Genomic DNA, 27,299 nt, shown 5'->3' on the forward strand with positions numbered 1-27,299 from the left:
TGCTGATATCCACCTCAGCAAACGTAATTTAGCCCTTCATCTGCTCCCTGCAGCTTCCACAGGGAGACATTCCCCTAATTGTCTTCCCAAAAAACATTTCATCAACACATCCCTTTACATGTTTTATTTTCATACAGTTTACTGTTGGACTTCTGGGGACTGACAACTTCTTGGTATTACACAGTACCTCTGTTTGCTCACCCCAACAATTCTGCCCAGGATTTTGATCCTGTCAGACCAAAACACCCACTTCAGTCCCTTCAGATCAAGCCAGTATCCCCAGTTCCCTCAACTCCACAGTGAGATTTTACCCCTTAATTATTATTATCATTATTTTAAATGAAGTCTCAGCTGATCAATTCAAAACCAAAGTCCGTTGGATGCCTGCGGGGGACTGACTCCACCATAGCATTAAAGGTCTCGCACAAAGCAGGAAAGCTAAACGGTGAAGCAGGAACTCTCTTACTGTCTTTCTGCAGATGTCAAAATGATTATATCGACATGAAAACACTGTAATCTCATTCTGACAGTTCATGATGACCTAAATTAATAAAAGGGGTCATACATGTTATTAATATAGTAAAATAATATAGTGCATAAAATATTGTAATGTATCAAGAAGCAGATCAATAATAATATATTTCCATCACAGACGGTCCGTCAACAATTCTGTTAATGACATCATCAATAGGCTGGCAGCTAATGGAGTTTATGACTAAAGTAGAAGAAATGTATGTTAAAATTAGAAAAGGTTAAATATGAATTATACATCTCAATAATAACATATTTAACTGTTGATATCTGAAGGTGTTTTGCAAATGATTAAATTACATAAAAACTGTTTAGCACTAAACAAATCCTACATTTAGTCTTTAATTATGTTGCAACTTTGTGAATTTAGGGACCCTTTATATTCCTTACTGGGCCTTTGTGAGACTAATTCAAAGAATGGTGGTAAATTAAATTAAACCCAAACTTAACAAAACCCACAAAACAAACAATTTATGTGCATTTGTTGGCAAAATGTGTAGGAAAGTGCAAATAAAATTACCTTTTTGTCCAAATATGAACATCACTGAGACATTTGGACTAGATATGTTTATATTTGTAATTTAAATGCTTGAACAGTTTTAGGTTTGCTTGTTTATTGCAGCTTCATGTGCACGATGCAATGCTGACAAATACTTTATAATTATAACTAAAAACATCTCCGGTCTGTGTAGCATGTGCGTTTTATAATTACCAATTTCAATTTACAAAGACCAACAGGATGGAAACTCAAAACTGAATTAGGAATTTTAAAATGATGATTTCAAGAATCAATTACGATGTGCAATAAAACATAAAAAAAGTTGTTGATGTGTTTAAAAACTTGTGTTCTTTTGTGAATTATTTAAACTCTGATTGATTAAAAAAGTCCCTTAAATTTAGGCTAATTCTTCAAACATTAGTTACCATTTAATTGCTCATTTCCTCTAGCACAATAATTAATGACTAGGTAAGTAAGTTAGGGAGTTAGTTTAGCTATAAATATTGTACTTTTTTGTAACTTTTAAAATAAATTAATGACTCCTCTGGAACAATTCCAATAAAACAACAAATACACAAGTGTTACATAAAGCTCTTATGGGCAGGATTTATGAATTTATTCAAACCATTACCAGTTTGTTTAAAATGTTATTTAATCAGTCATTTTTTATAAAGTCATCTAAATCTGACCATGTTCAACTCGATGGATTTGAACTCTCAAATACGTTTTTGTTATTTGATCAGAAAACTCACTAAAAAGAGTTAGTGTTAAAAAAAATAGTCAAAGATAGCATGGATCTAATAGATTGCAAATAAATAAATAAATAAATAAATTGACATTTAAAAAAGTCAGATTTTGTACAGAAAATTCCAACAATGTTCAGTCAGATTATCTGGACAGTTTCTTTTCTTTTTTGTGCTGAGACGTTTCAAACTGAGAATCCACCAAACAGCATACTCCATAGTGGAAAAAATAAAACGTTTGATGGAGTTAAGATGGCCTCCAGGGCCCTCCCTCTCTGGGGCCCGCCCTCTCCCCCATCAACTCCTCTGAAACAGTCATGCCAAAGTGGTTCAAAACACCAAAGTCCATGCTCAATAATCCAGGTATAAAATCCAACAATGTTCAGTCAGATTATCTGGACGGTTTCTTTTTTGTTCTTGTGCTGAGACGTTTCGTCCTTCATCCAAAGGACTTCCTCAATCTGAGAAGCCAATCTGTTGGATTTTATACCTGGATTATTGCATATGAACTTTGATGTTTTGAGCCACTTTGGCATGACTGTCTCAGAGGAGTTGACGAGGGAGAGAGCGGACCTCGGGGGCCATCTTAGCACCAGCAAACTGTTTTTTTTTCTTCCACTATGGAGTGTGTTGTTTGTGGGAATCAGTTTTGTTTGGTGGCTGCTCAGATTGAAGAAGTCCTTTGGATGACGGATGAAATGTTTCAGCACAAAAAAAAAAAAAAAGGAAACCGTCCAGCTGACCTGACTGAACATTGAGCATGAACTTTGGTCCAGTAGATTAAAACGGGTAAATACAGTCTAGAGTTTTTCTTTTTGGTAAAAACCCGAACTTGAGCCGGCCCAGAATAACTGATGCATCTTTACTGATCTCTATTAAAACATGTAAATGCTAAACATTTTTTTCTTTTACCTATTTCAGTTTGAGTTTAAGCAAATCGTTACAAGCGATGGTGTCGGATCTAAATAAATATTGGGCAGTAAACTCCATGATCTGTCCCCTCCAAACAACAGAACGGAGCGTCTGACAGACGAAAGGGAGCGTCGGCGCTGCAGAAGTCACTCCTGCAACACATTTAGACATAACAGGAGAAACAGACTCTTTCCCCAAGTGTTTGTAAGAGAAAGTCTACTCTCCTTGTTCACAAAAACCCTGACATGACCCATCATGCGCCTGTACTTGAGGAAGAGCAGGATCTCTCTGTGTTTCTGCAGCTTCTCCTCCCTCTGTACTTCCTCCTCGTGTCACAGTGCACTCCTGTCATTCCTCCTGATTTACCAGACATCCTCTTCGCCCTGCTGTCACATTTGGCACAGATGGTTAGGCTCTATGGAGTGGCCTGTCAGTCTCCATTTGGCCTCCTCTGAGTGACAGCAGGCCCGATGGCTCGTGATGGGCCCCCGACTTTCCCAGCACACGGACACGGACTGATTTCTCAAAGGGGCTTGCACGCCATCTTCCTATCCAGGCAGCCACTGGAGAGAGAGCCAGGACCTGGAGTTTACCCGAAAGTCAAGAATGAGACTGAAAATAAAGGCTAAGAGGGTAAAATTAGATTTTAGAGGGCGAATGAGGGAAAAATGCATAAATAAATTGGGAGAACAAATCTGAGCTGTGTGTTGATTGTTGTTAATGAAGCAGGTGGAGTTAGGTAACTTGTGCAAAATTTCATAACTGTGTTGTTCAGTCACAAAAAGCTAAAAAAATAAAATCGTTGTGGGTCATTAATAAAAAAAAAAAAGCTGAACTTTATGGCTTCATGGTTATTTTGTTCAATTTCTTTATCTTTATTTTAATTTGCTTTAAAAACACATAATATTAATACCCCAATATTTAATAAATTAGTTCTAGTGAAGGAGTCTAACACTGAAATCTCATCAATTGTTTAAAATACTAAATCAAAGACAAATGATCATGTTAAGATCCTTTTCTCCTAATTCACATCACATTTTATTTTATTTTAATGCATTAAACGACCAAATAAATCCAGTCTGTACTCAAAATTGTAATAAATGAAAACAAAAGAACAAGTTGTGACAATCTAACATTTTGTCTTTTATTTAAAAAAAAAATAATTAAAACAGTCAGACCAGGATTTACAAACGAGCCAAACATTTTTTTTTTCTAACCTCTGTTTGAACATAAACTTATAATCTGTAAGTTGCTTTACTGCGTCCTGGGTGGAAGGTGGAGACCACATCAGGACGGGGGGCTTCATGTAGGAGAGGAGGGGGAGCTGCTGTATTGTAGCGCCTCAGGCCAGTGCTCCCAGTCAATATATATCTCAGCTCTCGCTCCTGCGCTCCCATTTGAGCGAGACGCGCTGCCCTGCTGCAGAGAAGTGACAGACAGCCACACCGGGACGCTCTCTAGGTATGAATGAATGCATTTCCATCCATACTTGTAGGCAGCTGCAGAGGCAGATTAAATAAAAAATAATAATTATATTAAAAAAGAAGGTTTAATGTGGCCTTTTAATGTGTTTGTCTGCTGTTGAATTCAATGTGTAATGGTAAGAAATGAGATTTACATTTATAGTTTTCATAATCCAAATTAATTGTCATGCTCGTACTTCTAAAAAAAGGTAAATGTGATTTTTTTTTTATAACTTACTGATTTACCAGCAGTATCATCCATTAGATTTATAGTAACCAACATATTTATAGCAAAAACACATTATGTTAAAATGCTTTGCCCAACTTTCTTGGCATTTAATTTTGCTTTATGTAAAAAAAAAAAAAAAATTAATTTATCCTTATGCATGCTCAATAATCCAGGTAGAAAAAACCCAATATTTAAGAGACTGAACTGAAAACAGCACCTCAGACTGAGGAAGTCTCTTGGATGAGAGACGAAACGTTTCTATATTTTTTTGCTTTGTTTTGTTTTTTGTTTTTTTGAATGTCCAGAGGACCAGATTGAACTTTTTTGGGAAAATTAATTTAGTTTTTCCTTTTTTCCAGATCCTCTCTTTCAGACCGACGCGACTCATCCTCCTCATATCTTAGGTAACTTTATTTACAGAAGGATTTTATCTAAATTGGGTGTAAAACTTATTCCCCTGCACATGCCTGTTGTGGAAAAAGTCCCTCCTGTTTGCTCTGAAGCGTTGTGGCTTGTCAAAGCTTTTAGTGGTGAACCTCCTTAATTGCAACAATACATGTTCAAGCGTTCCGGCTTGTTTGATCACATCCCTAAAAGCTTAAAACAAGACCGCAGGGTTTAGATACGGGGCAGCAGGGGAGGGGAGCAGATATGGCCAGGAGAAGAGGAAAAATGTACTGTAAAAAATGATTTTTATTGATTGTCTCGTAGCTGCAGCTGTTAGACTCCATTATGAGCTCAAAGCTCAGGTCAGAGCCCTGAGGCACACCGCAGAGCCAATCAAATGGGCAGCCGCTAACGGGCCAGTTGTGAGGGTCCAGTCCAGAGAGAGCAAGCGTGCCATCCTACGTTAGACTCACTGTGTCTTTCATCACAGACCTTCATGCTGTGGCTTTATAGATTAGTCTGTCTCCCAGTTTAAACGCCCATCCATCACCTGTGTCCGCTTCACTGGCCTTTAACTCAAAACTTTTTCACACAGTCTTTGTGAGTTAAAAATAAAAAAAAGACCTGATGAAGTTTTTTATTTTTTATTTACCTTGCAGCTTAAACTTCTCACGTACTTTCATCTTTGAATGACCCGAGGAAATGAAAACAAAATAAAAAAAAAAGAAGCTTTTAAACGGAGGAGAGAACTTCTCCTCGCTTCTCTGTGGGGCTGCAGCCTGCAGCTTGGCTCGGAGACGAAGAAGATCACAAGTATTTTAACAAATTATTTTCTTAAAAATGATTACACTTAATTCATTAGAATGCAATGATTTGAATTAAGCTATATTTTAGAGTTAACAGATAAAAAAAAAAAAAGCAAGATAAATGAGCGAAAATGTGGATTTATACGTCGACTCAAAGGGTTCTAAATTATTTACATGCATGACGGTACAGTCATATCTACATTTCAAATTAAAACAAGTTATTATATTCTAACCTGAAATTAAAACATGCAGTTTAAATCTCTTCAGTTTAAAAATGTAATAGACAAACATTTTCCAGTTAAAACAGATTACAAGATATCAATGAAAGTTATAATCTCATGATCAAACTCATTGCTGCTTATCAAGACTGACCTGGCTCGAAATGAATAAACAGTCAAATGAGACAGCAATGGGGACCAGTTGAACTTATGTGCCATGTCCTGACCCAGATCCCGGTCCTGGCACTAATGACGCCCTATAGGCACAGACCCTCATTAGAAATCAGGCCTCAAACCCCCAACTTCTCTCTCATCCCTACGTGTCCCCTGCAAAAAAAACATCATGGGTGCGCTGTGCCTGTAGCTGCCCTCCGAGGGTCCATGCCCTAAACGCAGTGTAGTGAGAGCCCCTGCACAGGTGCATGGTCCCCAGTGACAGCCCCCCCTACCCAGCCCGGGGCCCTGAGATCGCCTCCTGCTGCATTGGAACTAATGAGGAGTGGCAGGTACAATGAGAATGGGGCAGCCCAGGTTCCCCTGCAGTTAGGTTAGTGGCAGCGCTCGCTCAGCTCATCCAGACAACAAGTGCATTCTTATAAAACGCGTGCATGTGCATCTATCTTCTTATTGAGGTGTTTTACAGAATTGCAAGGCAACATATGCAATGGGGAAAAGAATATTAATTACAGCTAAATCAACCCTTCAGTCTGTTAGCATCACTCCTTTATTTATTGTCTCTTTTGTTTCATAGGCACTGTGGGGAATTCATCAAGAGGATGCAACATTTGATTCCCTGAGAATATTAATCGTTTGCATCACGTAGTCTCCTTAAATAAAGCCTCAATCATGTCCAAGGATGAAGTTTGCAAAGTGACATCTGCCAGCAAACACAAGGAGCGAAAGCCGAAAAAGCCTCACTACATACCCCGACCATGGGGCAAACCCTACAACTACAAGTGCTTCCAGTGTCCCTTCACTTGCATGGAGAAGTCCCACCTGTACAACCATATGAAGTACAGCCTCTGCAAGAACTCCTTGTCTCTGCTTATAGAGTCTGACTGGCCGTACAAGAAGGGCAACATCCTGCACCCAGACCAGCTGCGACCCTTCCAACAGGCACATGGCCTGCATGCTGCTGGCACAGATGAGCTGGAGCAGGTAATGCACATCGAGGAGAAGCAAGGGCAACGGAGGACTGCGGAGACGGATGGCGAGGGCATGGACATCCAAGTAGCAGAAGAAGATGAAGAAGGAGGACAAAAAGAGCATGACAAGATCACAGGGTTGACCAAAGAAAGTTCCAGCAACGTCAGAGGAGACGCTTCAGAGGCTGCCACTAAGAAAAGCAAACAGCCAGAGTCAGAGTTCCTGATGGCTGACGTGCTGTCCCTCGAAGATCAGCTCTTACGAGCACGTTCTGTAGAGGTTGAGGCCCAGTTGAGACATTATAAGCTACCAATGGCTTGTCTGACAGGTCCTGGGCATCTTTCAGAGCAGTGGCGCCTGCTGGCATCCAAACACATGAAGGCCAAAGCTGAAGGTGCTCAGCCTCGAGTGGGCGGTTCAATCCCCTGTTACCCTCCACCGCCAAACCTGGTGGACTACCAGGACCCCACTGGACTCAACCTGTCAGTGTTCGGGGTGGGTTATCCCATCAGCCCAAGCTTATTCTCTTACATGAACTCAGTGATGCCATCAGCAGCTTCCAGCGTCACTGCTCAGACCCATGCGCAGTTTGCCCAGCTTCCGTTCTTGGCATCAGCTGCGCAGCTGATGCACCCAGGCTCCAACACGCACACAGACAGAGCTCTTATTCCCCCCCGCCTTTACTACCCTTTTCTGTGCGAGCACACATTTGGACCAGCCTCCAGTCAGAGCGAGGCTGGCAAAGCTCTCAAGACCTCCACCAACAGTCCAGAAGCAAATACCTTGTTGGGCTTCCAGCCTAAAGTCAATTCGTTGAAAGCGCCTACTTTGCAGCCAGAACCCCTCGTATCCCGTGGGGGCTGGGGGTCACCTCAGAGTGACGCCCTTGACCAGAAGTACAGGTTGGCAGAAAAGATTCAGGCCAAAGAAGATAAAGCCATCTGTGGGCTAAAGAGGACAGGAGCTGCGCTGAGGAACCATGAGGCACCTGCGGAAAAGAAACCAGCCACGGGTTTTACATTGGACCTTCTAAAGAACTTACAGACTGTTTCAGCCGACAAAATTATTTTACCAAGCAGGTAAAGGTGATTTTTGATGCGAAACAGAGATTAACCGCAAAGGCATGAGCATTATTTTTAATTTTTATATTTACACTAAGCTGTAAGAAGTTTCATTTTCTGTTTGAAACACTTTTGGTTTTCAAATAAAATAATATAGTTTTTCTTTCTCCTTTCTAGTTTACAGAATGCTCAGCTTCAGACCCGGCCAGGTGAGCTGTGGTACAACCATCCCCTCGCCAGTCCCACCAGTGAAACAGCCTCTCTGTCGGCCGGGAACAGTCAAGACTCCACCGCCACCAGAACAATTGAGGAAGAAGCTTCTGAGTCAGTGGTCGCTCTCCTCAGTGATCTCTCCAAGGCACTGCAAGAGTACCAGGAGGCCGAGCACAAGATCTCCCACCTCGAAAAAGAGGACCTTCCTGCCCAGCGGCACCTCTGGGAGCACCTGAACAAAATCCGTTGTGAGCTTTCTCACATTCATCAGGCGCTGGAGCGGACAGCAGTCCAGACCGACGGACCTCTTGATCTGTCGGTTAAAAGGGACTCAACAGACTCTCTTGGTGAGCAGAGCGTGAGAGAAGACGGCAGCTTTAAAACCAGCACGACAGAGATCGAGGAGGAGGAGGACGAGCTGGAAGAGAAAAACGACAAAGAGGAGGAGGATAAGCGAGAACGAAAGATGATGAGGGCTTCGCTGGAGAGTCGTAAGCAGTCGTTGGACATGCTGATCAAGATGAGCCAAGCATCGGTCGTAAACACCGAGGTCCTGCCTCCAGCTGGTCTCCACCTGAGGTCAGCTGAGGCCTTGTGGCCGAGCAGAACCACTAAGTGTGAGGCAGACTCCAGCGTCCTGCTCTGTCCTGACGGCCGATCAGTTGTGTTTGCTGACATCCCCTCCTCTGTCAAACCTCAAAAGAGACCTCCTTCCATACGACTGGACGCCCAGTGCCCTCCGAGCCCTCTAACGGCTCCCGACAGCTAAACTTCGGGCTGTTTCATAACTAATAACACAAGCTGAATGCAGTTTTCTTGTTAGTGGCATGCCTGTGATTTGAACTGGCTGGAAGAGGAGTCTGGGTGCATCTTCACAGCAGCCTTTGCAGCTGAAAAGACAAACAGACAAGAAATATAAAGAGAAAAAGTGTTTTACTTTGTTGCACCAATTTGTCTTTAAAGAATTAAAAAAAAAAAAAAATCAAAAGTTTCTGTTAAAATAATTTGAAAAACTGTGCTCATTAAAAACAGGCTGAGAAGCAACCCTTTAAAAGAGTTTGTAAATGTTGTAAAAAAAGTAATTAAAGATTAAATACTTTAAAGGGTAAAGTTTTTTTTATACATGTATATACATATATTATGTTAAGTTTGGCTGGTTTGTTTTATTTAATAAAAATTAAATGTATAATACAATGTGTGGAAACAAGGAGTGGTTTTCTTTGATGTAAATGAGACACTAACTGGATGAGAATGTGGAACATGATACACAAGATAAGAATCAAAATCAAATATGAGCAGATCAAACTTTTTTGTTGTTTGCATGTAAATGTATAGATATGTAGTCCTCGTGGAAAGGTTTACCACTTGGATGCTGAGATCACACAGATACTAGACACATGCAAAGTGGCACCATTCTGCCCTTCAGGACTAAAGGAGCAAGAAAGAAATCTCAGCCTTTTTCCTGTGATAAAGGTGAAGCAGCTCCTCAAGCCAGAGCACCATGGGTGAAGTTACCTGTGCTGTTCCTCCTGTACCCAGAAGAGCCCACTGCAAAGGTCACGGCTGCAGGGCGGAGCCTTCTGTAGACCACGTGTAAGACTGGCTGTCCGTTCCAACTATGGACTAGATGCCCTGGATCCTTCAACCCCTTCACCATCATCACACCCAACGCACAGCCTCAAAGGTCACCTGCCAGGACCACCAGAACCACCAGTGGAAGTTCAAAGTGAAGAGGTCAAATAACTGTCCAATCATTTTATCTTTAATTTCCCTTCTTTTATATTTAACCTTACGTGAATGGTTTACAGTGCCCACGTTTCACAGAAATGTGGTCAAACTGAATCAGTTCATGCTTAAGTTTTTAATATTATGAAAACGTATATATTAGCAAACATTATTCATGTTCTCCTGAAAATATATACATTTTTACAGTATGCAAAAAAATAAAACACCCACCTCGCCCTAAGCTCGGACACTCAATCAGAGGTCTGGGAGCTACAGGGTTTTGAGTATCTTAGCTATTCCTGGAACTGCGTTCTTCTGGACAGAGATCTCTGAGGTTGTTCCAGAGATCTGCTGGAGCACTCTGCCAGTCTGGGGGTCATAGCGCAGACTCCGAGTGTTCTGATGACCGCTGAGGCCTTGAGTCTCCACAACTTCTCTATTTCCTCATTTAGCCCTTGACATTTTTCCAAGCTTCTTCTGTTCCTTCCCTACCATCACTGTCTTGTTCTGTAGTTTGTTAATCACCACTTTGTTTGGGTAGATGGATGAGTGAGTTGGTGAGTCAGTTAAATAGTTAGATGGTACAAAGTATATTACCTCTCCACTGGTCTTTGTTGGGGCACAGCTATCCATCTCACCTGCCCTGAAGACCTTGCCATACTGAATGTAAAGTCTTGCCAATCCTGGTGTTTTTCTGGGGTATCCACTTTTCACTGGTTCTAATAGGAGAGCTCTGCCTCACCTTCTCTGCCAATCCTGCATTTATCATGACCAAAGGGGGTGGGGGGTGGGGGGTTCTCTGATTTGCACAACACATCTGCACCCTATGCAGCCACTGGTTTGTCACACTTTACCGTTTCACTTGTTTGGACGGTCTCTCATCACTTTTTTGTTAGATCTCTTTCATCCCTCCTCTTTTTAAAAAAAAAAAAAATCTGTTTTGCTTCTTTAGTTTTAATTCTCCAAGACCAGGTTTCATTTATGCGCTTTTATAGAAAAGATGTGAGAAACTTTGCTTCTATTCAAAAGAAGCTGTGATAGTGCAACAACTGAGTGAACAGCTTCTGTTGTTGCTCTCAACTCCTTGGCCTGTCGCTCCAAAAACGTCTTCTAGTTTTGACTTAAAATCTTTACTGATCCTGTACAAGTGAGTAGACTGCTGATAGATATCCATCCATTCATTATCTTTAGCCGCTTCTTCCTTTAGTGGTGTGGGGGTCACTGGTGCCCATATCCTGCTGGTGAATAGCTTCATTGAAATCTAGGCTGATGGCCCCCTCATGTGGACAAAAACAGATGAGCATTGCTATGACTCATTGCTGAAACTGTTTCCATAAGTAAAGACAATTTGACAAAACCCAATGAAATTAAATGTATTCATCTCAGATGGGGGACTTGTGGAAGGACCAGGCTCAGAATAAGAATCTACAGAAACAGCACCTTTCCCAAAAGGAGCATAAGATGTTTTGGGTTTTGAGCACCACTTAAGTACAGAAATTAGTTATTGTCTATTTGTCATATGCAGGTTAACACAAGGTCAGCATAGTACAAAATAAAGTATCAAACATGAAAATGAAACAGAAATATAATATTCACAAGGTCCAAAACAAATATAGTAAAGAACATGGTAGAATATAACAGTGCAAGTAGTACGAATTAGTATAAGTATTTCACAGCAGGTGGTAATTGTTTAAAAGCACATAATATAATGCACATAAACTACACAGGTTGTGTGACATGTTATTGCACATGTAGTAACATTGAGATTAACTGAATTATGATGGTAAGGTGCATGATACAGCCACATAGTGCAGCACAGTGGCGATGTTATACTCTTTTTGAGGGTGCTCCAGCACCCCTAAATTTGAACTGGGCACTCCTGAAAAATAAACCATCAACATGATTGTGTAAGGAAACTCCGTTCTCAAACCTTAGATTCACAAAAACATTGGATAAATTTGGAATGAAAATATAATAAATGATAAGAGTCTTGAATGGGCCAGTAAAATCCATGGTTTATTTGCATGAATCGGATCAACTCAGTAGGCTTGTCAACTGACCAATCAGCGATCTCATTTTGTCCCGGAAGTGAAACGCCTCCCTACAGGAGCTCCACCCCTTTTTTCTCCGACAACATTGTTGAAGTTTTGCATTACAAACGCTTTGTGGTCATATGGATTGAGTGAAAAATCATCAGAAAAAATGGTTAAACGTTGTTAAGATCAGATAGAACTTTATTGATCACGCAGGAAATTGTTGTGCCAGAGTTTCAGTATGAAGGAACGTACACAAGGAATCACACAAGTTATAAAAAATAACAGCATAATACTAGTTATTGGGGAACACTGACAAGTTAGGAAGACGTCAGCAGCAGTTTTGGCCATGGTAAACACAGCAGTGAAGGATTATGGGACAGATGTGGTTGGCAGGCCGTAGACTGAGGAAGTCCTCTGGATGGGGGACGAAACGTTTCTCACTTAAAGAACCTGATCCAGATGACACAATTTAACATTTTTATTTAGCAACGCTTACAAATATACAATATATATTTTTATATTGATTAGATGTGTTCATAGTGAGAGTAGTGGCACCGACGTTAAAGACATCTGTCTCCACCCTTGTTTGCCTCACACTGGGCCCTTGAGCAAGGCCCTTAAACCACCACCATTCGCGGTCTGTGGTTGTGTCAGGAAGGGCATACGGTGTAAAATCAATTGTCAAGTCTTTGTGCGAGTTAGTTCACTGTGGCGACTCCTGAAGAAAGGAGCAGCTGAAAGATTAGATGCGTTTCTGTAAATGTAAACTTGTGACGCACACGAGTTTAGCAGTCAAACCTCTTGCTTCATGTCCTATCTGCTAAATATAAGATACATGACAATATAATGCAAATAATAAAATTAAAAAAGCATGAAAATGACAGATTGTTTATATGAATTAAAACATAAGGGTATCATTTCTGCTTTTTGGGTTTCAGCTCGTGAGTTTTTGACGATTCAGAAAACCCAGTAAGCTGCACTTGTACTGCCTCCTGGTTCAAGACCTGGACCATGCACAACACACGTGCACAGTTAGCAGATGCTGCAAAGGTTGTCACATTTTACATAGCTGGATATTTGGGTTGACTTTGTTGGTAAATTCTCCCTCAGGTGTCCTACCTGTACAGTGTGACAAGAACAGATTTCCAAACCTGTGGCAGTTCAGTGAGAAGACCTGCCACCTGGAGGATGTTGTGCGTGTCGGGCTTGGCACACACCTGTGCTACATGCTGCTCATCATCAAGAGCAAAGCTTGGTGAGCAGCAAAGACCAATTTTCAGTATGAAGCATTCACCTCCTACAGCTCTAAGGATGAGGACTGTGTGATGGGGCAGCTGGTGCCCAACCTTGAGACACCAGCTGCTGGTGCACCCAGCCTGAGACTATCTGCACCAGATATTTCCATCCAGATGTTCTGGAGAACTTGGCAACAATCCACAACTCTCACCACTACCTGCACAGTGGTGCTCTGTGGAGTTTCAGCTGGCCAGCATGAGACTCTGATGCAGGGCCGGCCCAAGGCGTAAGCAAAAGGACCCCCCACCCCAAAGTGGAATTTTTTTAATTTTTAGTAATGATTTATATATTCTATTTAATATTTTTTCAGTTTATTGCATACGTTTACATAGTTTTAAGAATTATTCAACTTTAAATTTCTTTTATTTTAATCCATTTTATGTGGTTTCAAATAATTGTTCACTAACATTTAAAGACTTTCTTGATTTTTTTTATTTTAAATTTAATTTAGTCTGTTTTTGCATAATTCATTTTTATGCATCTAAGTTATTTTATCTGTTTGTTGTTGATCTTGCACTAGAAATTATTTTGAACATTACTGTTGCACTTCTTTGCAACCAATCAGCCGGATGACACCTTTGCTGTAAAATACATACTGGTATTTTTTTCTTTCTTTTGTTACTTTTAGCTAGATCACATGTGTCAAGCTCAAAGCCCGTGGGCCAAATCCGGCCCGCCATAACCATTTCTGTGGCTCTCTACACCCTAGAGGACCACAGAGACAGTACTTCAAGATAACAGCTGTGCGCTTCAATATTACTTTATCAGTCAAATCACATCAGTTTTTATAATGCCAAATTACTCAAACATAAAATATTAAATGTTAAGAAGTAGTCATCAAATGCAGAGAAAGTTATTTATTACCAGTTTGTTAATAGGTAGTTTTAGCAATACATTCTACCATGTCTGGCATATTGAGGACATTCATGAGCTTGCCGTGGCCCAAAATGAAAGAGTTTGACACCCATGCACATATAGGATAGTGTCGACAGGGCTGTCAGAGTTGCAGTGAGTTTATGTTAGGTGGTGAACGATCTGATCATCTGACTGTTGATTGGAGTAATTACCAAATCTCGCACAGGGCCCCATGGAGGCTTGGGCCGGCCCTGCTCTGATGTCCTCCTGCTGGTGTTCCTGCAGGTCCTCGAGCACCGCCCGTCTCTCTACACATGGTTCCACAAGATTGTGCACAGAAAGACCCATTTGCTGTGGCCCGAGAACGCTCAAGAACCAGTGGTTTCTGCGTCAGATTGATAGAAGCTTTGTCGGACAATGAGGAGGAAGAGGGAGGAGAGCAGCAGCTGGCTCAGTTAATTGGCTATATTAAACAACAAATATGAAACAAAAGGTAATCTAAAGCAGATCTATTTTTATTTTCTTCAAAATGCTTCCTAAAAGGGTTAGTTATTGCTCCTCACAAAAAAGGCAGATGATTGTTTTTACCTGTGTCTTTGGCAAACTATCTCATGAACCACTTGACAGATGTTATTAAAACGTGTTAAAGTATTCATTAATGACCACCACAGCAAACTGACCTTTGAAAACACAACTTTTCCATTAATTCAGTTAATTTAGCAGATGTGGAGATAAAATGTGGTGTGGCTGTTGAGGAGTCCTTCACAACACAAACCCTAAATTGTATTTATTCTGACAGGGCTTCTCATTTTCACTTTTTAAAATAATCTTTTTGATTTGCTAAACAGGTTAATGACTATTTTAAATTAGTACAATTTCCTTCACAAATTATGCACAAACCACAGCATTTAACTTTTTATCTTTTTTTTTTCCCAAACACTGATTTTTCTTTTAAACAGGGCCGCTGATCTTCGCAGTCTTTAAACTGCACCTTTTTTCTAGCGTGCACGGTTAGTTCACGTTGTTCGTAGAGCTATAAAAATCTCTGCAACAGAATAAATAAAATAAACTTGAAAGCGGTACAACTTTAAACTTAAAGCAAGTGAATGGGGGGGGGGGGGGAAGACATTTTAAAACACTTCATTTATTTGACGTTGTACATTCAAAAAGAAATAAAAAATATTCATTTATATATAATTCATAGAGCTGTTGAGCGAACAAAAACACAGAAGGCTTCCATGTGGCGTATTCGTATGTACAAGGCGTGATTTGAATACTATACAGTGTGTATCCATAGCTGCACAGGTTTCATGTTTTCTACTCGTCACAGAGTTGAGGAACGACCAGATTTAGAGAGATGTTCAGGACTGGGCCAAGTGCTTCCAGACTGCTGCATACAGTAAAACATTTCAATCTTAATAAACATCTACAGTAGGATCTGCAAAGTAAAGCTTATTAATGTTAAAAGTTTCACACTAAAGCATAAAATAGGAAAACAAACGAGAGAATCATTCTGCTATTTAAATTATGCTGTACAGTCATGCACGGACCTAAAAGGTTTCGCTAAGATAATTTCCTCACATTAAACAAAACCAGCTTTAAGAACTTTATTTTATAAAGAAGTAAGATATTCAGCATCACAAACAAGAAAACACCGTTCACTGAATAATACGAGTTTCAATGTTTGGTTGCACTGCAAAAACTGACTTTGTTACTCCACTAATTTTAAACTGAAAACAAGCTTCCTTAAGTAGTCAAGTAAGTGCAATCTCACCCTCCCCACCCAATTTGACACCCTTCACACACGGACACACTTCTCTGGAAAACTCCCAGACACAAACACGACCACACCATCATCACTCAAACCTTTGTTATAATACAGCAGATGCCCCCAACATCACTAACAAACTCCACTCTAAGTAAATCCAGTAGTTATATACAACTCAACTGGTGCATCAATAAAACACATAAAAATCACTAAATATAAAACACTGTAACAAGAATATAGTACAGCAGAAATCTAATTGTACAAGGAAATATATACTGTTCATACTGTGTATTGCTGTGAGTTTTAGTATTATGAGGATTAAAAGAAACTCATTAAAAATCCCTCCAGTTTGATTCACTGTAATGTGTAAAAACAAAACTTACAGGATTCATTCTGTAAATTCAGTCAAGTCAAACGTTATAATGACAGCTGAGAGGAATGGAATCAGAGGGTCCAGTTCTGAACTTTTCCATGAAATCAAATAAAAAGTGAGAGGAGGCTTCTCTTTCACTGATATTTAAATCTTTCTGGAGTCTTTTGCCTCGAAAAGCTTCATGCGCTCCTGCACGGTTAGTCCCTCCTTAAGGCTCTGTATAAAAAGAGAAGGGATATAAAAAAAAGATTACTAGATGATAACGGACATCACAGGACAGAGAACAGACAAAACAAATAAAATCATGCTTTTTTCTTCCCTAGTTGACACGTTAAGCCTCCCTTCTCCACTACTCTAGATATTGATAATAACAAAGAAAAACCTCCACTTATAATTTTTGTTGTTCCAAAATATTCGAACAAAAACACTGATACACCCACAGCAATAGGTGGCAAGAACGTCAACATGAACCAAGAGAGAAAAGTCTTAGCTTGGGAAAACATTATTCTAAACCAGTGGTTCCCAACCCTGGTCCCTGAGGAACACCACCCTGTATGTTTTGGCCATTTCTCTGCTTCGACACACCTGATTCAGTGATTTAATTACTTCCTCAAGTTCTCAGAGCCTGTTAATCACCAAATCATTCACGTTTACCAACGGTTAATATTCTCTCTGTTAACTTTCTCAGCACACAAGTCGAGTTTAATAACGCATGATCAGGACAAAATGTACAGCTAGGTCACCGTTTCTTCAACTACCTGTAAGTTTATTGATTAAAGAAAAGTTTTTCAAAATTCTGAATTATCAAATTTGTTGCCATGTTGACAAGAGTTGCAAACACAGCAAAAGTATCTGGAGTAGTGTGGATGATTCATGTAAAAATAAAAACACGTACAGATACATTTTAGAGAATGGTCATGCTGCACAATAGACCTCACAGGCGTGCCAAATGTAAAAGTAGAAACAAAAGAAGCTAAAAGCTCAGACACAGAGGAACTAATGAAAAAGATGATGTTCAACCACCTCGATGCAATACACAAGATTATTCTACAACAGCGTGAAAACCACTCCCCAGATCTCATAGTAGGAGAGAAATATAGGAAAGTGCTTCAGATGAATGACACCTCCCAGAGCTGGAATATTTAACTTGTGGTCGTGCAAAAGAGTGAAAGAGGAGGAATCATGCAGGAATAGGTGACATGCTTTGGTCTACATCATGCTGTACTTACAGCTCATCTCGAGGTGGGGGTGGGGAAATCACCCCACATTAGGACTGTCAGCTATCCAACACCTGGTCAATGACAGACTGATGGACAAAACAGACACAGGACAAACTTACAGCACCTGACACTTTGTGGTAAAAACAACAACTCCTAAGCAGCAAGTGTGAATCAGATTTCTACACAACGAGGAGGAACAATGTTGACAGTAAACACAGAAAACTTTACACAATTTATATTATCAATCAAAACGACACTCACCTTTGACCTTACAGTTCTCAGCTGCCTGGAGGTTGTGGATTTTTCGTTTTTCATAAAATCTGGATTACTTTTTGATTTCATGATATCTAAAACACACAAAAACCAGGTCCTTAACATTAAACTCAATTCATGTGTACCAACAACAAACTAGATCCAACTTTGGCAACTTCAAAAGATCAGCATTTTGTTGTCCAACGCATCCAAACACCTAAATAACCTCTAGAAGCTCTGGAAGACCATAAAGTCTATATATGGAGATACAAGTCATTCAAAGCTCTCAACCAACATGGACACAGTGCCTGTGGAAAGAGATGTCTGGGCCTCCCTATTCAAGCTGCTGTCCTCCCCGAACCTGACTTCAAAACATGAGACAGAGGGAAGACGCACAAATTTACTGACTGACTGAAGAGTTGACCGACTGACAGATGGACGGACGGATAGATCTTCCCACTTGCCTCACGTTTTTACCCAGTCTTGGGTAAAAATCTCCTTTAGACTGGAATCAACTGCAGAAAGACTTTAGGCTGATGCAGCTGGTCTCTTTGCTTTAACCCTGTTTTTGTTAAAGATTTTCAGTATGAGGCATCTGATTGTAAACGTTTAAATGAGTTAATAGTTCTTAGCTTTTCTGAGTGTTTTATCTGACTTGCTTATTTTATATTTGTCATATATCACGTTGTATTTCATTGTTGATTCCTGTGGTTTTTATGTTTTGAAATGTTTGTACACTACTGGAATTCTTGACAAGGTCTCGTTTGGAAAACGGATAATCTCAACAAGATCTATCTCAGTAAAAAAAGAAAAGTTAAATAAATAAATAAATTGACCCAGTGCACAAAACCAAATAATTTCAACAAATGTGTCCAAATAAAGTTTCATATTCTTCTTGGCTGCAATACTGGGAACAGATTTGACTGAACATGCAGTATGGCTTTGTGATATAAAGAATAAGAGAGCAAATGAGAATAAAATAAATAAATAAATATATATATTTAACTGACCGTATCCGGACGTAACAGAATCATCGACGGCTCTTTCTCCTAGAGCTTCTGTGGCCATGAGCAGCTTCTCCTTCAGTTTGCTGATGTCACAGTCGGCCTTCGCCTTCACAATGCTCAGCTCCGTATAGATATCTTTGTACTTGTCTGTGGCGTATTTCTTGTCCTGGTAAAATGTTTGCACAGTAGTAAATGTATTAATTGTAAATTACAAATCAATACCTTAAAAAACAGTGGTACTGCTTACCCTTAAAGCAGAATGCAGCTCATCCTTTAAAGAGTGGATTTCCTGTTTGAGATACTGAATCTCTGACTCTTTTATTCGTAGCAGCACCTGGAAAATATTGAGCAAATCTTAGATTCGTAAGTTCATTGTTTGTGTGTTAAAGTATGCATTTTTAGGTTTACACACACACCTCCAATTCATACACGTCTTTGCCTCGGGTAAGTGGTGAAAGAGCGGTTTCACCGCTGAAACAGGAGCGCATCCGAGTGATTTCTGCAGACAGCCTGTTGTTTAACTCCTGATGGACAGAGAGCTGCTGGTGAACAGAAGTGCATTTGAACCTACAGCGCAGGCTCAGATTGCAGGGATGTGCACGCTGACCTGGTTGTGAGCATTCAGCTCCTGGTTCTCTCTCCGACACTGCCTGAGGGCTTGCCGCTCCGCCTCCAGCGCCTGAGCCAGGTGAGCGTTCTCCAGACATTTCTGAGAATACTGCTCTGACAACACCTCCAGTTCTCTATGGATGGACTGCAGGTCCTCCCTAAACATGGGGTGATTAGGATGAGCAGATCTCTTACACTGCGTGCACATATTGATATTCACTAGAGTTGAAAAGTAGAACTAATGTAAGGTCGGGGGTTTCCACTTTTGCTCATGGTTTCTTATCTGGTTACATAACTTTAAGAAATGCAACAATCAGCTAAAAACTGCAGCGTTTCTTCAACCAGTATCCAAGGAGGGCGGCCTGCCCTCCCAAGAACCACCCACCTCCCTATAAAGATCACAGCATGTAGTAAATAGATATATTTTTCTGCACGTGTTTGCACGTGACCACTTGACTGCAGCCGGGGCAGAACATTTTGAATCGGACGTTTAAATTTCACCTCTGCGTGCTCTGGTTACTTGCTTTCTTTAAAGCAAAATGTTAAATCAAAATAAAACAAAGACTTTTCTTTGACGTCTTGTGTTTCTCCTACACAGTGTTAAAACTTCCTTAGTGTCCGTGTCATAAATCATACTCGTATTGTAAGCGGAGCTCATCGATGTCTGAGTTCAGACCGCTCAGTTGAGAACGCTGGGTCTTCTCCAGTTCCTCCTTGTGTGCATTCTTCATGGCTTCAATAGCTAAATGAAAATAAAATCCCATGTAACAATTATTGGTTTTACTGCATTTAAGCCTGAATAGGAATTTTTGGTAGGATGGTTTACTTACCAGCAATAGTGGCAGCGGTCTCTTCAGCCAACAGTCTTTCTCGTTCCTCCAGTAGTTTGGAAATTTCCCTCTGATGCTGCCTCTGGAGGTCTTCTATGACCTTTTGATGGGTGTCTTCCATTGCAGCAAAACCACGCTCACATGTGGCCTAGAAAAAGAAAAGGTCAACTTGATCGTTTAAAAATAAAAACAAACATGCCTTTTTTTTTTACTTGTGACTACACGTTAGGTGCAATATCTACAATTAGCTCAGAAGGTTGGAAACCAAAGTTAGTGACAGAAGCCAAAACAGTTTTCATGATCTAAAGCCCAGCTATGTTAGAGAAGCAGGTTAAAGAAGTGAAGCTGCTGTTCACAAGAGTTTAATTGGAATAAAAACATATATATTTAACTCTGCCAATGGATAAAGAAAATGGTATGATTTTACTGACCATTTCAAAGAATGACATCCAATACAAACTGAGATAAAAAGTCTAATTAAATTCTTTAAACTCAAATTTTAAAATGTAACTTTTATGACTATATGCATTTCCTTATTCTGTAGTGTTGTTGCATGCTTTGAATAAATCCCAGTTTATGTTAGTTTTGGGGCTCCGAGCCCGACTTCACTCGCATTAAGCGTGTAATTTATAGCCAAACTGAACCTATGAAAATCGTGCTGCTGTTCTTTGGTGTATTGTTTTGCACTATTAGTGTTTAGCGTATATCTTAGATCTTTTAGAGTATCGCTGAGCGTTTGTTTAATGTATATCTTAGTTGATTTCTTAGATCCTTAATTACTGTTTCTTTTTACACTTTATATTTTTGCTATTGTCTGATGTAACTGGGATTAAATAATTAATTTTGTTCCACTTCATGTACCACATGCAATGAGAATGACAAAGAACTTTAATCCTTGAACTGATTTATGAGTCGTTGCTAGGGATGCACGATATTATCGGTATGATATCGGCGATATTAGCTTTAAATTTAAATATCGGACATCGGCCATTCCATCAAAATAACTCACCGATATAAAAGACAATGTTTGTGTACGACAACCCAGTGACAAGGATGCCTGCAGTGCCAGCACAACGTGATGACGTCACGCACGCCTAACTGATCTGATCACGGTGGAGAGGAAGAAGTCAAAATGTCGGCGGTGTGGAAGTTTTTTTTTTTTCCGTTGAGGATGTCGGATTCTGACGATTTTTGGACTACTATTTTTGGACCTCGCTACATCGTCCCCAGTCGGAGATATTTTTCCAACGTTGCCTTACCCAAGTTACAAGCCGTCATTTCTGACGTCATTGAGAAGCTAAAAGCCGATAGCACTTGGGTGAGTTTGACCACAGACATATGGATGTCGTGTTAGCCCCGTTAGCATGATTAGGCTTACGGCACAATGGATAGACAAAAACTTTGAACTTAAAAAGGCTGCCCTTCATGCACAAGAGTGCAGAGGATCCCACGCTGCAGCTAGGAACCTGGAACAAGCCTCCACAAGTGAGACAGCATCGCAGGTGACTAATGCAAATAAATAATATTTAACACTTTTCATTTAATATAAGTTAAAGTGCTATGCATATCATATGGCTGTTACTGAATAAATGTCACCAGCTCTTACAGCTGTTGCACAATTTTTGTAGCAAATAAGTCTAAATAAGAGAGAGGGCTATGTTCTGACAAAGGAAAGTATATAAAATATCGGTAACAGTTATTGGCCAAATACGTTTTATCGGATATTGGCCAAAAATCCAATATTGTGCATCCCTAGTCATTGCCTTGTCCGAATACTCACCACACTGTCTATAAAAGTTAGAAAATGTTTTTGTTTTAAAACAAACATGTAATACAATTTAAAAATCTAATATGTTGTTAAATATTTTTTTGTTTAAATCAAACCATTTCCCTAATCCAAAGTAAAATATATTTTGCTATATTGAACTATTTCTACTCTCTTGTCTAAATAAATTAACCCACCAAGATAAAAATGAAAAAACAAGAACCTTAAGACTTTCAAAGTCTCTTTGGTATTTCTCTCTCAGGCTGGCCACATCTCCTTCAAGGTGCTTGTTCTCCAGCTCATCCTTCATGCTATTCATCTGAGTCTCCAGCTCCTGGATGCGGTCTTTCAGAACCACCATGGAGTCCACCTCTGACATGTCTTCCACCTCCTCTTCCATTGGTGTTGCAACCTCCTCACAGGAGGGCGAATCAAAGACCTCAGAACTTTTTTTGGCACGCTGAATGCTTTCCACGTACTGTGAATGTAATTTATCAACCTCCTGTTTGTGGATTTGATGAAGTTCGCAGATCTTCTCTTCAAACTGCTCCTGTAGTTTCTTCATGTGACTTGTGTGGTGCTCTTCCATGCTGTCCATGTCCACCAGCAGAAGCTCAAGCTTTCGCTGACTGTCGGCTGCTGTCTCCATGAGGGCCAGCTCTGTGGAGGCGTGACTTTGCTCTGCCTGGCTGAGCTCGTTCTCATATCTCTGCTTCAGGTCTTCAGTCTCCCTCTGGAAACGATCCTCCAGAAGGACTACTTGCTCTTTCTGCTGGGAGAGCTGGTTTACACGTTTACTGATCTCACTTTTCATCGTCTGATTCTCCTGCTGGAGTGAGGCCACCGTTTGGGCGAAGTTCTCACGCTGCTCTTGTAAAGAGCCTTCATATTTTTCTTGGATTGCTGTGACATTGCAGGCATGCTGCTGCACCAGAGCTTCCATGTGCTGACTGGTCTGCTTACACAAACTCAACTCTTGCTCATGCATGGCGCGTAACCTACATGCTACATAAGCCACTTGAGCCTGTATAAGGGCTTCACGCATACACAGAGAGGTGCTTGTCAAACCGTGTGATGTCTGGTGCCCTAAAACTGTATGGATCATTTTAGAAAGTGCAGGATGGCTTTCACTGCTTTCTAACTCTTGAGCATATTTGTGCAACACTGCAGCTTGCCTTTGAAGCTCGTTAGCCAAGTTTTCATGGGCGCTTTGAAATGATTCAATAGACTCAACACCACAAGAGGACGTGACACTGGCCAAGTGTTTGTCCACAATTTCCTCAGCCAACTCTCTAGCTTCTTCCTGTTCGATCTGTTCCATGTAGGGAGCGAGTTCAGGAGGGTGAATGTCAGCTAACTGTTGTTTACCAATCCCAAGATTACTTTTGACCTTCTTGATCACGGTTTTCAATTCAGGCCTTTTAGAAGCATCAATAATTTCTATCAGAGCCATTTCTCTTTGATACAGCTTATTATGGGCTTCAGTCAACTCCATTTTCAGCGCTTCAAATTTCTCTTCATAGCCAACTTTAAGGTATTGAATTGAGTAAGCCAGTTCTGCTTTAAGGAAGGTGTTGAAGACCGAAGTGGCATCAACGTCCACATCAACAGATTCATTGCTCTGTTGAAATGAAGCCACATCTGTCTCAGCTCTCTCCACATCCTTCCAGAACGTGCTTTCCAACATCAACTTCCTGGTCAAAACATCAGCGTAAACTATGGCCAAGCAATCTTTTTCACTCCTTTTAATGTGCTCCAAGTCCTCCCATATCTCAACAAGAGCTTTCTGGAGGTCAGACTTTGAAGTTTGTATTAACAAAGCCATCTTGTTCAAAACCACTGCTTCAAAAGACAGCGTTTTGGCAAAAAGGAGCAGCGCATCACTGTCTCCCGTCTCTGGGAGTTGATTATGATGGATAACTGGTGACTGCTCTTCCAACGTCTTTTGGCCTTGTCGGATGTGCAGAGACGCATTGAACAAATCATTTTCTATCTTTGACAGTGAGTGCAGCTGTGAATCAGTCGTACCATAGGAGCCGGTGAGCAGTGTCCTTACTTTCTCTCGGCCGTTTTCAACGCACACCAAGGCCTTGGTATAATCCTGAAGAGCAGAACCACTAATCGCTTCCTCTGTACAAGGCTTGTTTTCTGACATATTTAAATCGGACCTGGACATCTCATCAGCTTGAGCAAATTGCTGCACGTCTAAATTCTGCGTAAGATTTCTCAGCTTTTCCTCAGTGGCAAGAAGTTTAGTTTCTAGAGTATGTATGATGGAAATAAACTTTTCTGGGTCGCTAGAATGTGGAGAAATGTTTCCTTCAGTTAGCTGGAGGTCCACGTTAACAGTGTGGTTACTGTGTTGTTCTTCAACTAACTGGCTGCTCTCATGGCTACTGTCCATGTCTTCAGGACTGATATATTTTTGGCACTGAATATTGGCAAAACGTATTTTTGGTCTCTTGGCTTGAGAATCCTTATCTGAGGAGTTCTCCGTCTTGGAGTCTTCATTTAAAGAAAACTCAATATTTGATGTATTAATTTCTCCCTTCTTATCAGGTTCTGGGATTTGATCCATCTCCACACAAAAGTCAGCATATCCAAGCTGGAGAGCATTGAGATGCTGCTCTAGTTCTGCAATGCGGTCCTCTGCCACCACGAGCTTGGCTTGCAGATCTTTTTGAGCTTTGCAGGGCTCAGCTTTATTGATGAGACTTTGACTCATTTGACATAGGAGCTCCTCTTTTGCTTGCAACTTCTGTTCAGTTTCCTCCAAGCTGGAGCCAAGTGCAGTCATTTTGACAAGAGCCTCTTTCAGATCGCCCTCTTTTTGTTCCATTAATCTTTCATACATCTCTTTAGTTAGTCGAATTTCTTCTTCTTTTTCTCTAAGAAACTGGCTCATTTTTTGAAACTCCTGTGTAGCCCTCTCATATGAATGCTCCAGGGTGTAGTAATCGGCTTCTTCAGTTTCCAGACGATTACGAAGCTTGTTCACCTCACGATCTGCTTCTGCAATCTGGTTTAAAAGCTCCTGACAGCGACAGGTGAGATGGCCTTTTTCTTCCTCTAGCCGCCGCACACTTTCCCTCAACGACTCGACTGTGTCAGTCTTTTGAGCCAGCTGCTCCTGAAGTTTCAACATTTCCTCCTTGTACTCTTTTCCACCTGAGGTCCGTCTCCCCCTCAACAAGGCTTCAACTTGTTGTTCAGCCTCAAACAGTTTGTCTTCTACTTCCTTCTGTGAAGTTTCTGCCTCAGCCAACCTTCTACTCAGATTCTGTCTTTCCTTCTCATGACTCTCTTGCATGCTGAATTGCTCAATTCTGAGGCGCTCCTCCTTTAGCGCCTGGCCCTCTTCAGTAGCAAGTAGTCGAGCAGTTACCTCCTGCAGCCTTTCCTGCAACCTTTGTATCTCTTTCTTGTGGTCTCGTTGCAAGGCTTGCTGGTGCTCCAGGTGCCTTAGAGCCTGATTTCTTTCCAAGAGACTGGCCTCAATTTCACCGAGTCTGTCCTCACTATCCTTCAACTGGGCTCGTAGGGTGGCCTCGTTGCGTCCATATTCCTCTTCCTGCTCTTTTGAACGCTCCTGCTCCAGCTTGAGTTCGTTGCGCATTCGAACCACAGCCTGTTCACTAGCCAAGATTTCAGCCATAGCAGATGCAAGTTTAGTCTGCAGAGCCTGAATATCAGCCTCATGGCGGTCAACAGCACCTTGAGCTTCAGTGTAGCTTCTCTTTAAAGTCCGGATTTGATGCTGAGTGACGTCCTGCTTGTGCTTTTGGGACTCAAGCTCCCCCTGTAAATCTTGATTCAGCTTGTGCAAGTGTTGCCATGGCGCTCTGTGAGGTGATGAGGAGGGAGGTGTTGCACTCTTGAAAAGATTGATGATACATGGTCGTTAGTGACATCACTTCACTTTCCCTACTGTTTAAAGAGTACCACATCTCGGGGATTACCAGGGAAATAAATTTTCTTTTGTTAAAATCTCTTTATTTAGATTTTGTTGTCCAAGCTTCCACTGTGCTTTTTCAGGGGTCAAAACGAACCAAAAAATGTGAAAACACCTCCAATAAAAAAGCAAATAAAACAAAAAATCCTTATAGTGTTTACCCCATTTTTGATATTAAAACAATAAAAATGTTGTCTTTGTATTATAAAAAGACTACACAAAAAAGCTGTAGTTAAAACATGCAGTTCTGAAACAGAAAGCATGCAGAAACCAAAGGGGGAAGAGTCACACAAACGGAAAGAAAAAGCACAGCACAAGGCTTTTTGATCAAGTTTCTTACCTCAAACTCAACAGATCAAATCAGTTATTTTCCCAGGAGATGTGAAACTCCATCACAAGTTAATGAAAACTCATGCTATAAACACCACAACCATGCATTTCAGTTTAAGAGAATAAGCACCAACACCTGTTAGTAGGATTTTTGAAGAATTATAGTCACCGCAACAAATCTGATCTATCGAACAGCACTTCATAACAAAAACAGCTTTGGATTATTTTACAAAGAAACGTATCATTTGACCATTAGCTTTACATTACTACATTATTAATGAATAGTAATGTATGATGTAATTAAGAGTTGAAATAATGTACTTTGACACCAGGTGCAATCAGCACATATGTCAAAATATGGTGAGTATCTTACCTGCAGGACATAGCCCTCTCTGGCATTTTGCTCTCTCCCCAATGCATCTTTCAGTTGGTCTTTTAAAAGTTTGTTCTGCTCTTTTAGTCGGTCGAGCTCCTTTTGTTTCTGTCCCAGCTAGGGGTGGAGAGAGACATATTAAACACATCACTAAATTCACCCAAAAAGCCGTTTAAAATTGTCATTCTGAGTTTCTTATTTTTGTGTGGGACTAGCACACACGGAAATTTCACACTCCAGATGCACCAGACTTTCAGCATGATCTGTGGTGACATTATCATACAGATTAGGGATGCACAATATTGGATTTTTGGCCGATATCCGATATGTTAAAACTTATTTGGCCGATAACGGATACAATACCAATATTTTTTTCCCTAGACCTACCATACTTACAGAGACTACATAGCTTTCTCTGCTGTGGAATTAAAATACTACATTATTCTGCACGGTCTTTGTCAATTTGACCTGCTGCCAAATGCAGAACCAAAAAGGGGGCTGAAAATTATGTAACAATTCAACTTGGATTATGTATAATGTCAAATTTATTCATGACATTTACTCTCTCTAACACAATGACAACACTCGAACAGAGCAAATTTGTAAATTTTCACAAATCTAAACTCAATGGCGCACGTGAAGTCATAATATTGTGCTGGCGCTGCAAGCATCCTTGTCACTGGGTTGTCATACAAAAACA

The 27,299-nt window shown here is 40.6% G+C and overlaps 2 protein-coding genes across 2 annotated transcripts in view; one reads left to right on the forward strand and one right to left on the reverse strand.

Moving 5' to 3' along the window:
• The first annotated feature begins 4,077 nt into the window (after positions 1 to 4,077).
• On the forward strand, positions 4,078 to 9,053 carry prr35 (proline rich 35). Its single transcript, XM_037690837.1, has 4 exons — positions 4,078 to 4,146; positions 4,737 to 4,781; positions 6,540 to 8,013; positions 8,173 to 9,053. Exons 3-4 carry the CDS (start codon positions 6,635 to 6,637, stop codon positions 8,975 to 8,977), a joined length of 2,184 nt encoding a protein of 727 aa, XP_037546765.1. The 5' UTR covers positions 4,078 to 4,146; positions 4,737 to 4,781; positions 6,540 to 6,634; the 3' UTR covers positions 8,978 to 9,053.
• A 6,934-nt stretch (positions 9,054 to 15,987) lies between these two features.
• si:ch73-103b11.2 (nucleoporin nup211) overlaps positions 15,988 to 27,299 on the reverse strand; it is a 59,825-nt gene continuing 48,513 nt past the window's right edge. Inside the window, exons 16-25 of the mRNA XM_037690865.1 lie at positions 26,600 to 26,716; positions 22,168 to 25,818; positions 20,180 to 20,327; positions 19,986 to 20,091; positions 19,348 to 19,507; positions 19,157 to 19,264; positions 18,988 to 19,074; positions 18,744 to 18,906; positions 17,743 to 17,828; positions 15,988 to 16,477 (exon numbers count right to left, since the gene is read on the reverse strand). Coding sequence (XP_037546793.1) covers positions 16,406 to 16,477; positions 17,743 to 17,828; positions 18,744 to 18,906; positions 18,988 to 19,074; positions 19,157 to 19,264; positions 19,348 to 19,507; positions 19,986 to 20,091; positions 20,180 to 20,327; positions 22,168 to 25,818; positions 26,600 to 26,716 — 4,698 coding nt within the window. The 3' untranslated portion in view covers positions 15,988 to 16,405. The remainder of the gene's footprint in view (positions 16,478 to 17,742; positions 17,829 to 18,743; positions 18,907 to 18,987; positions 19,075 to 19,156; positions 19,265 to 19,347; positions 19,508 to 19,985; positions 20,092 to 20,179; positions 20,328 to 22,167; positions 25,819 to 26,599; positions 26,717 to 27,299) is intronic.

This window comes from Nematolebias whitei, chromosome 17 (genome assembly GCF_014905685.2).
Source record: "Nematolebias whitei isolate Nwh7 chromosome 17, NemWhi1, whole genome shotgun sequence".
Lineage (NCBI taxonomy): Eukaryota > Metazoa > Chordata > Actinopteri > Cyprinodontiformes > Rivulidae > Nematolebias > Nematolebias whitei.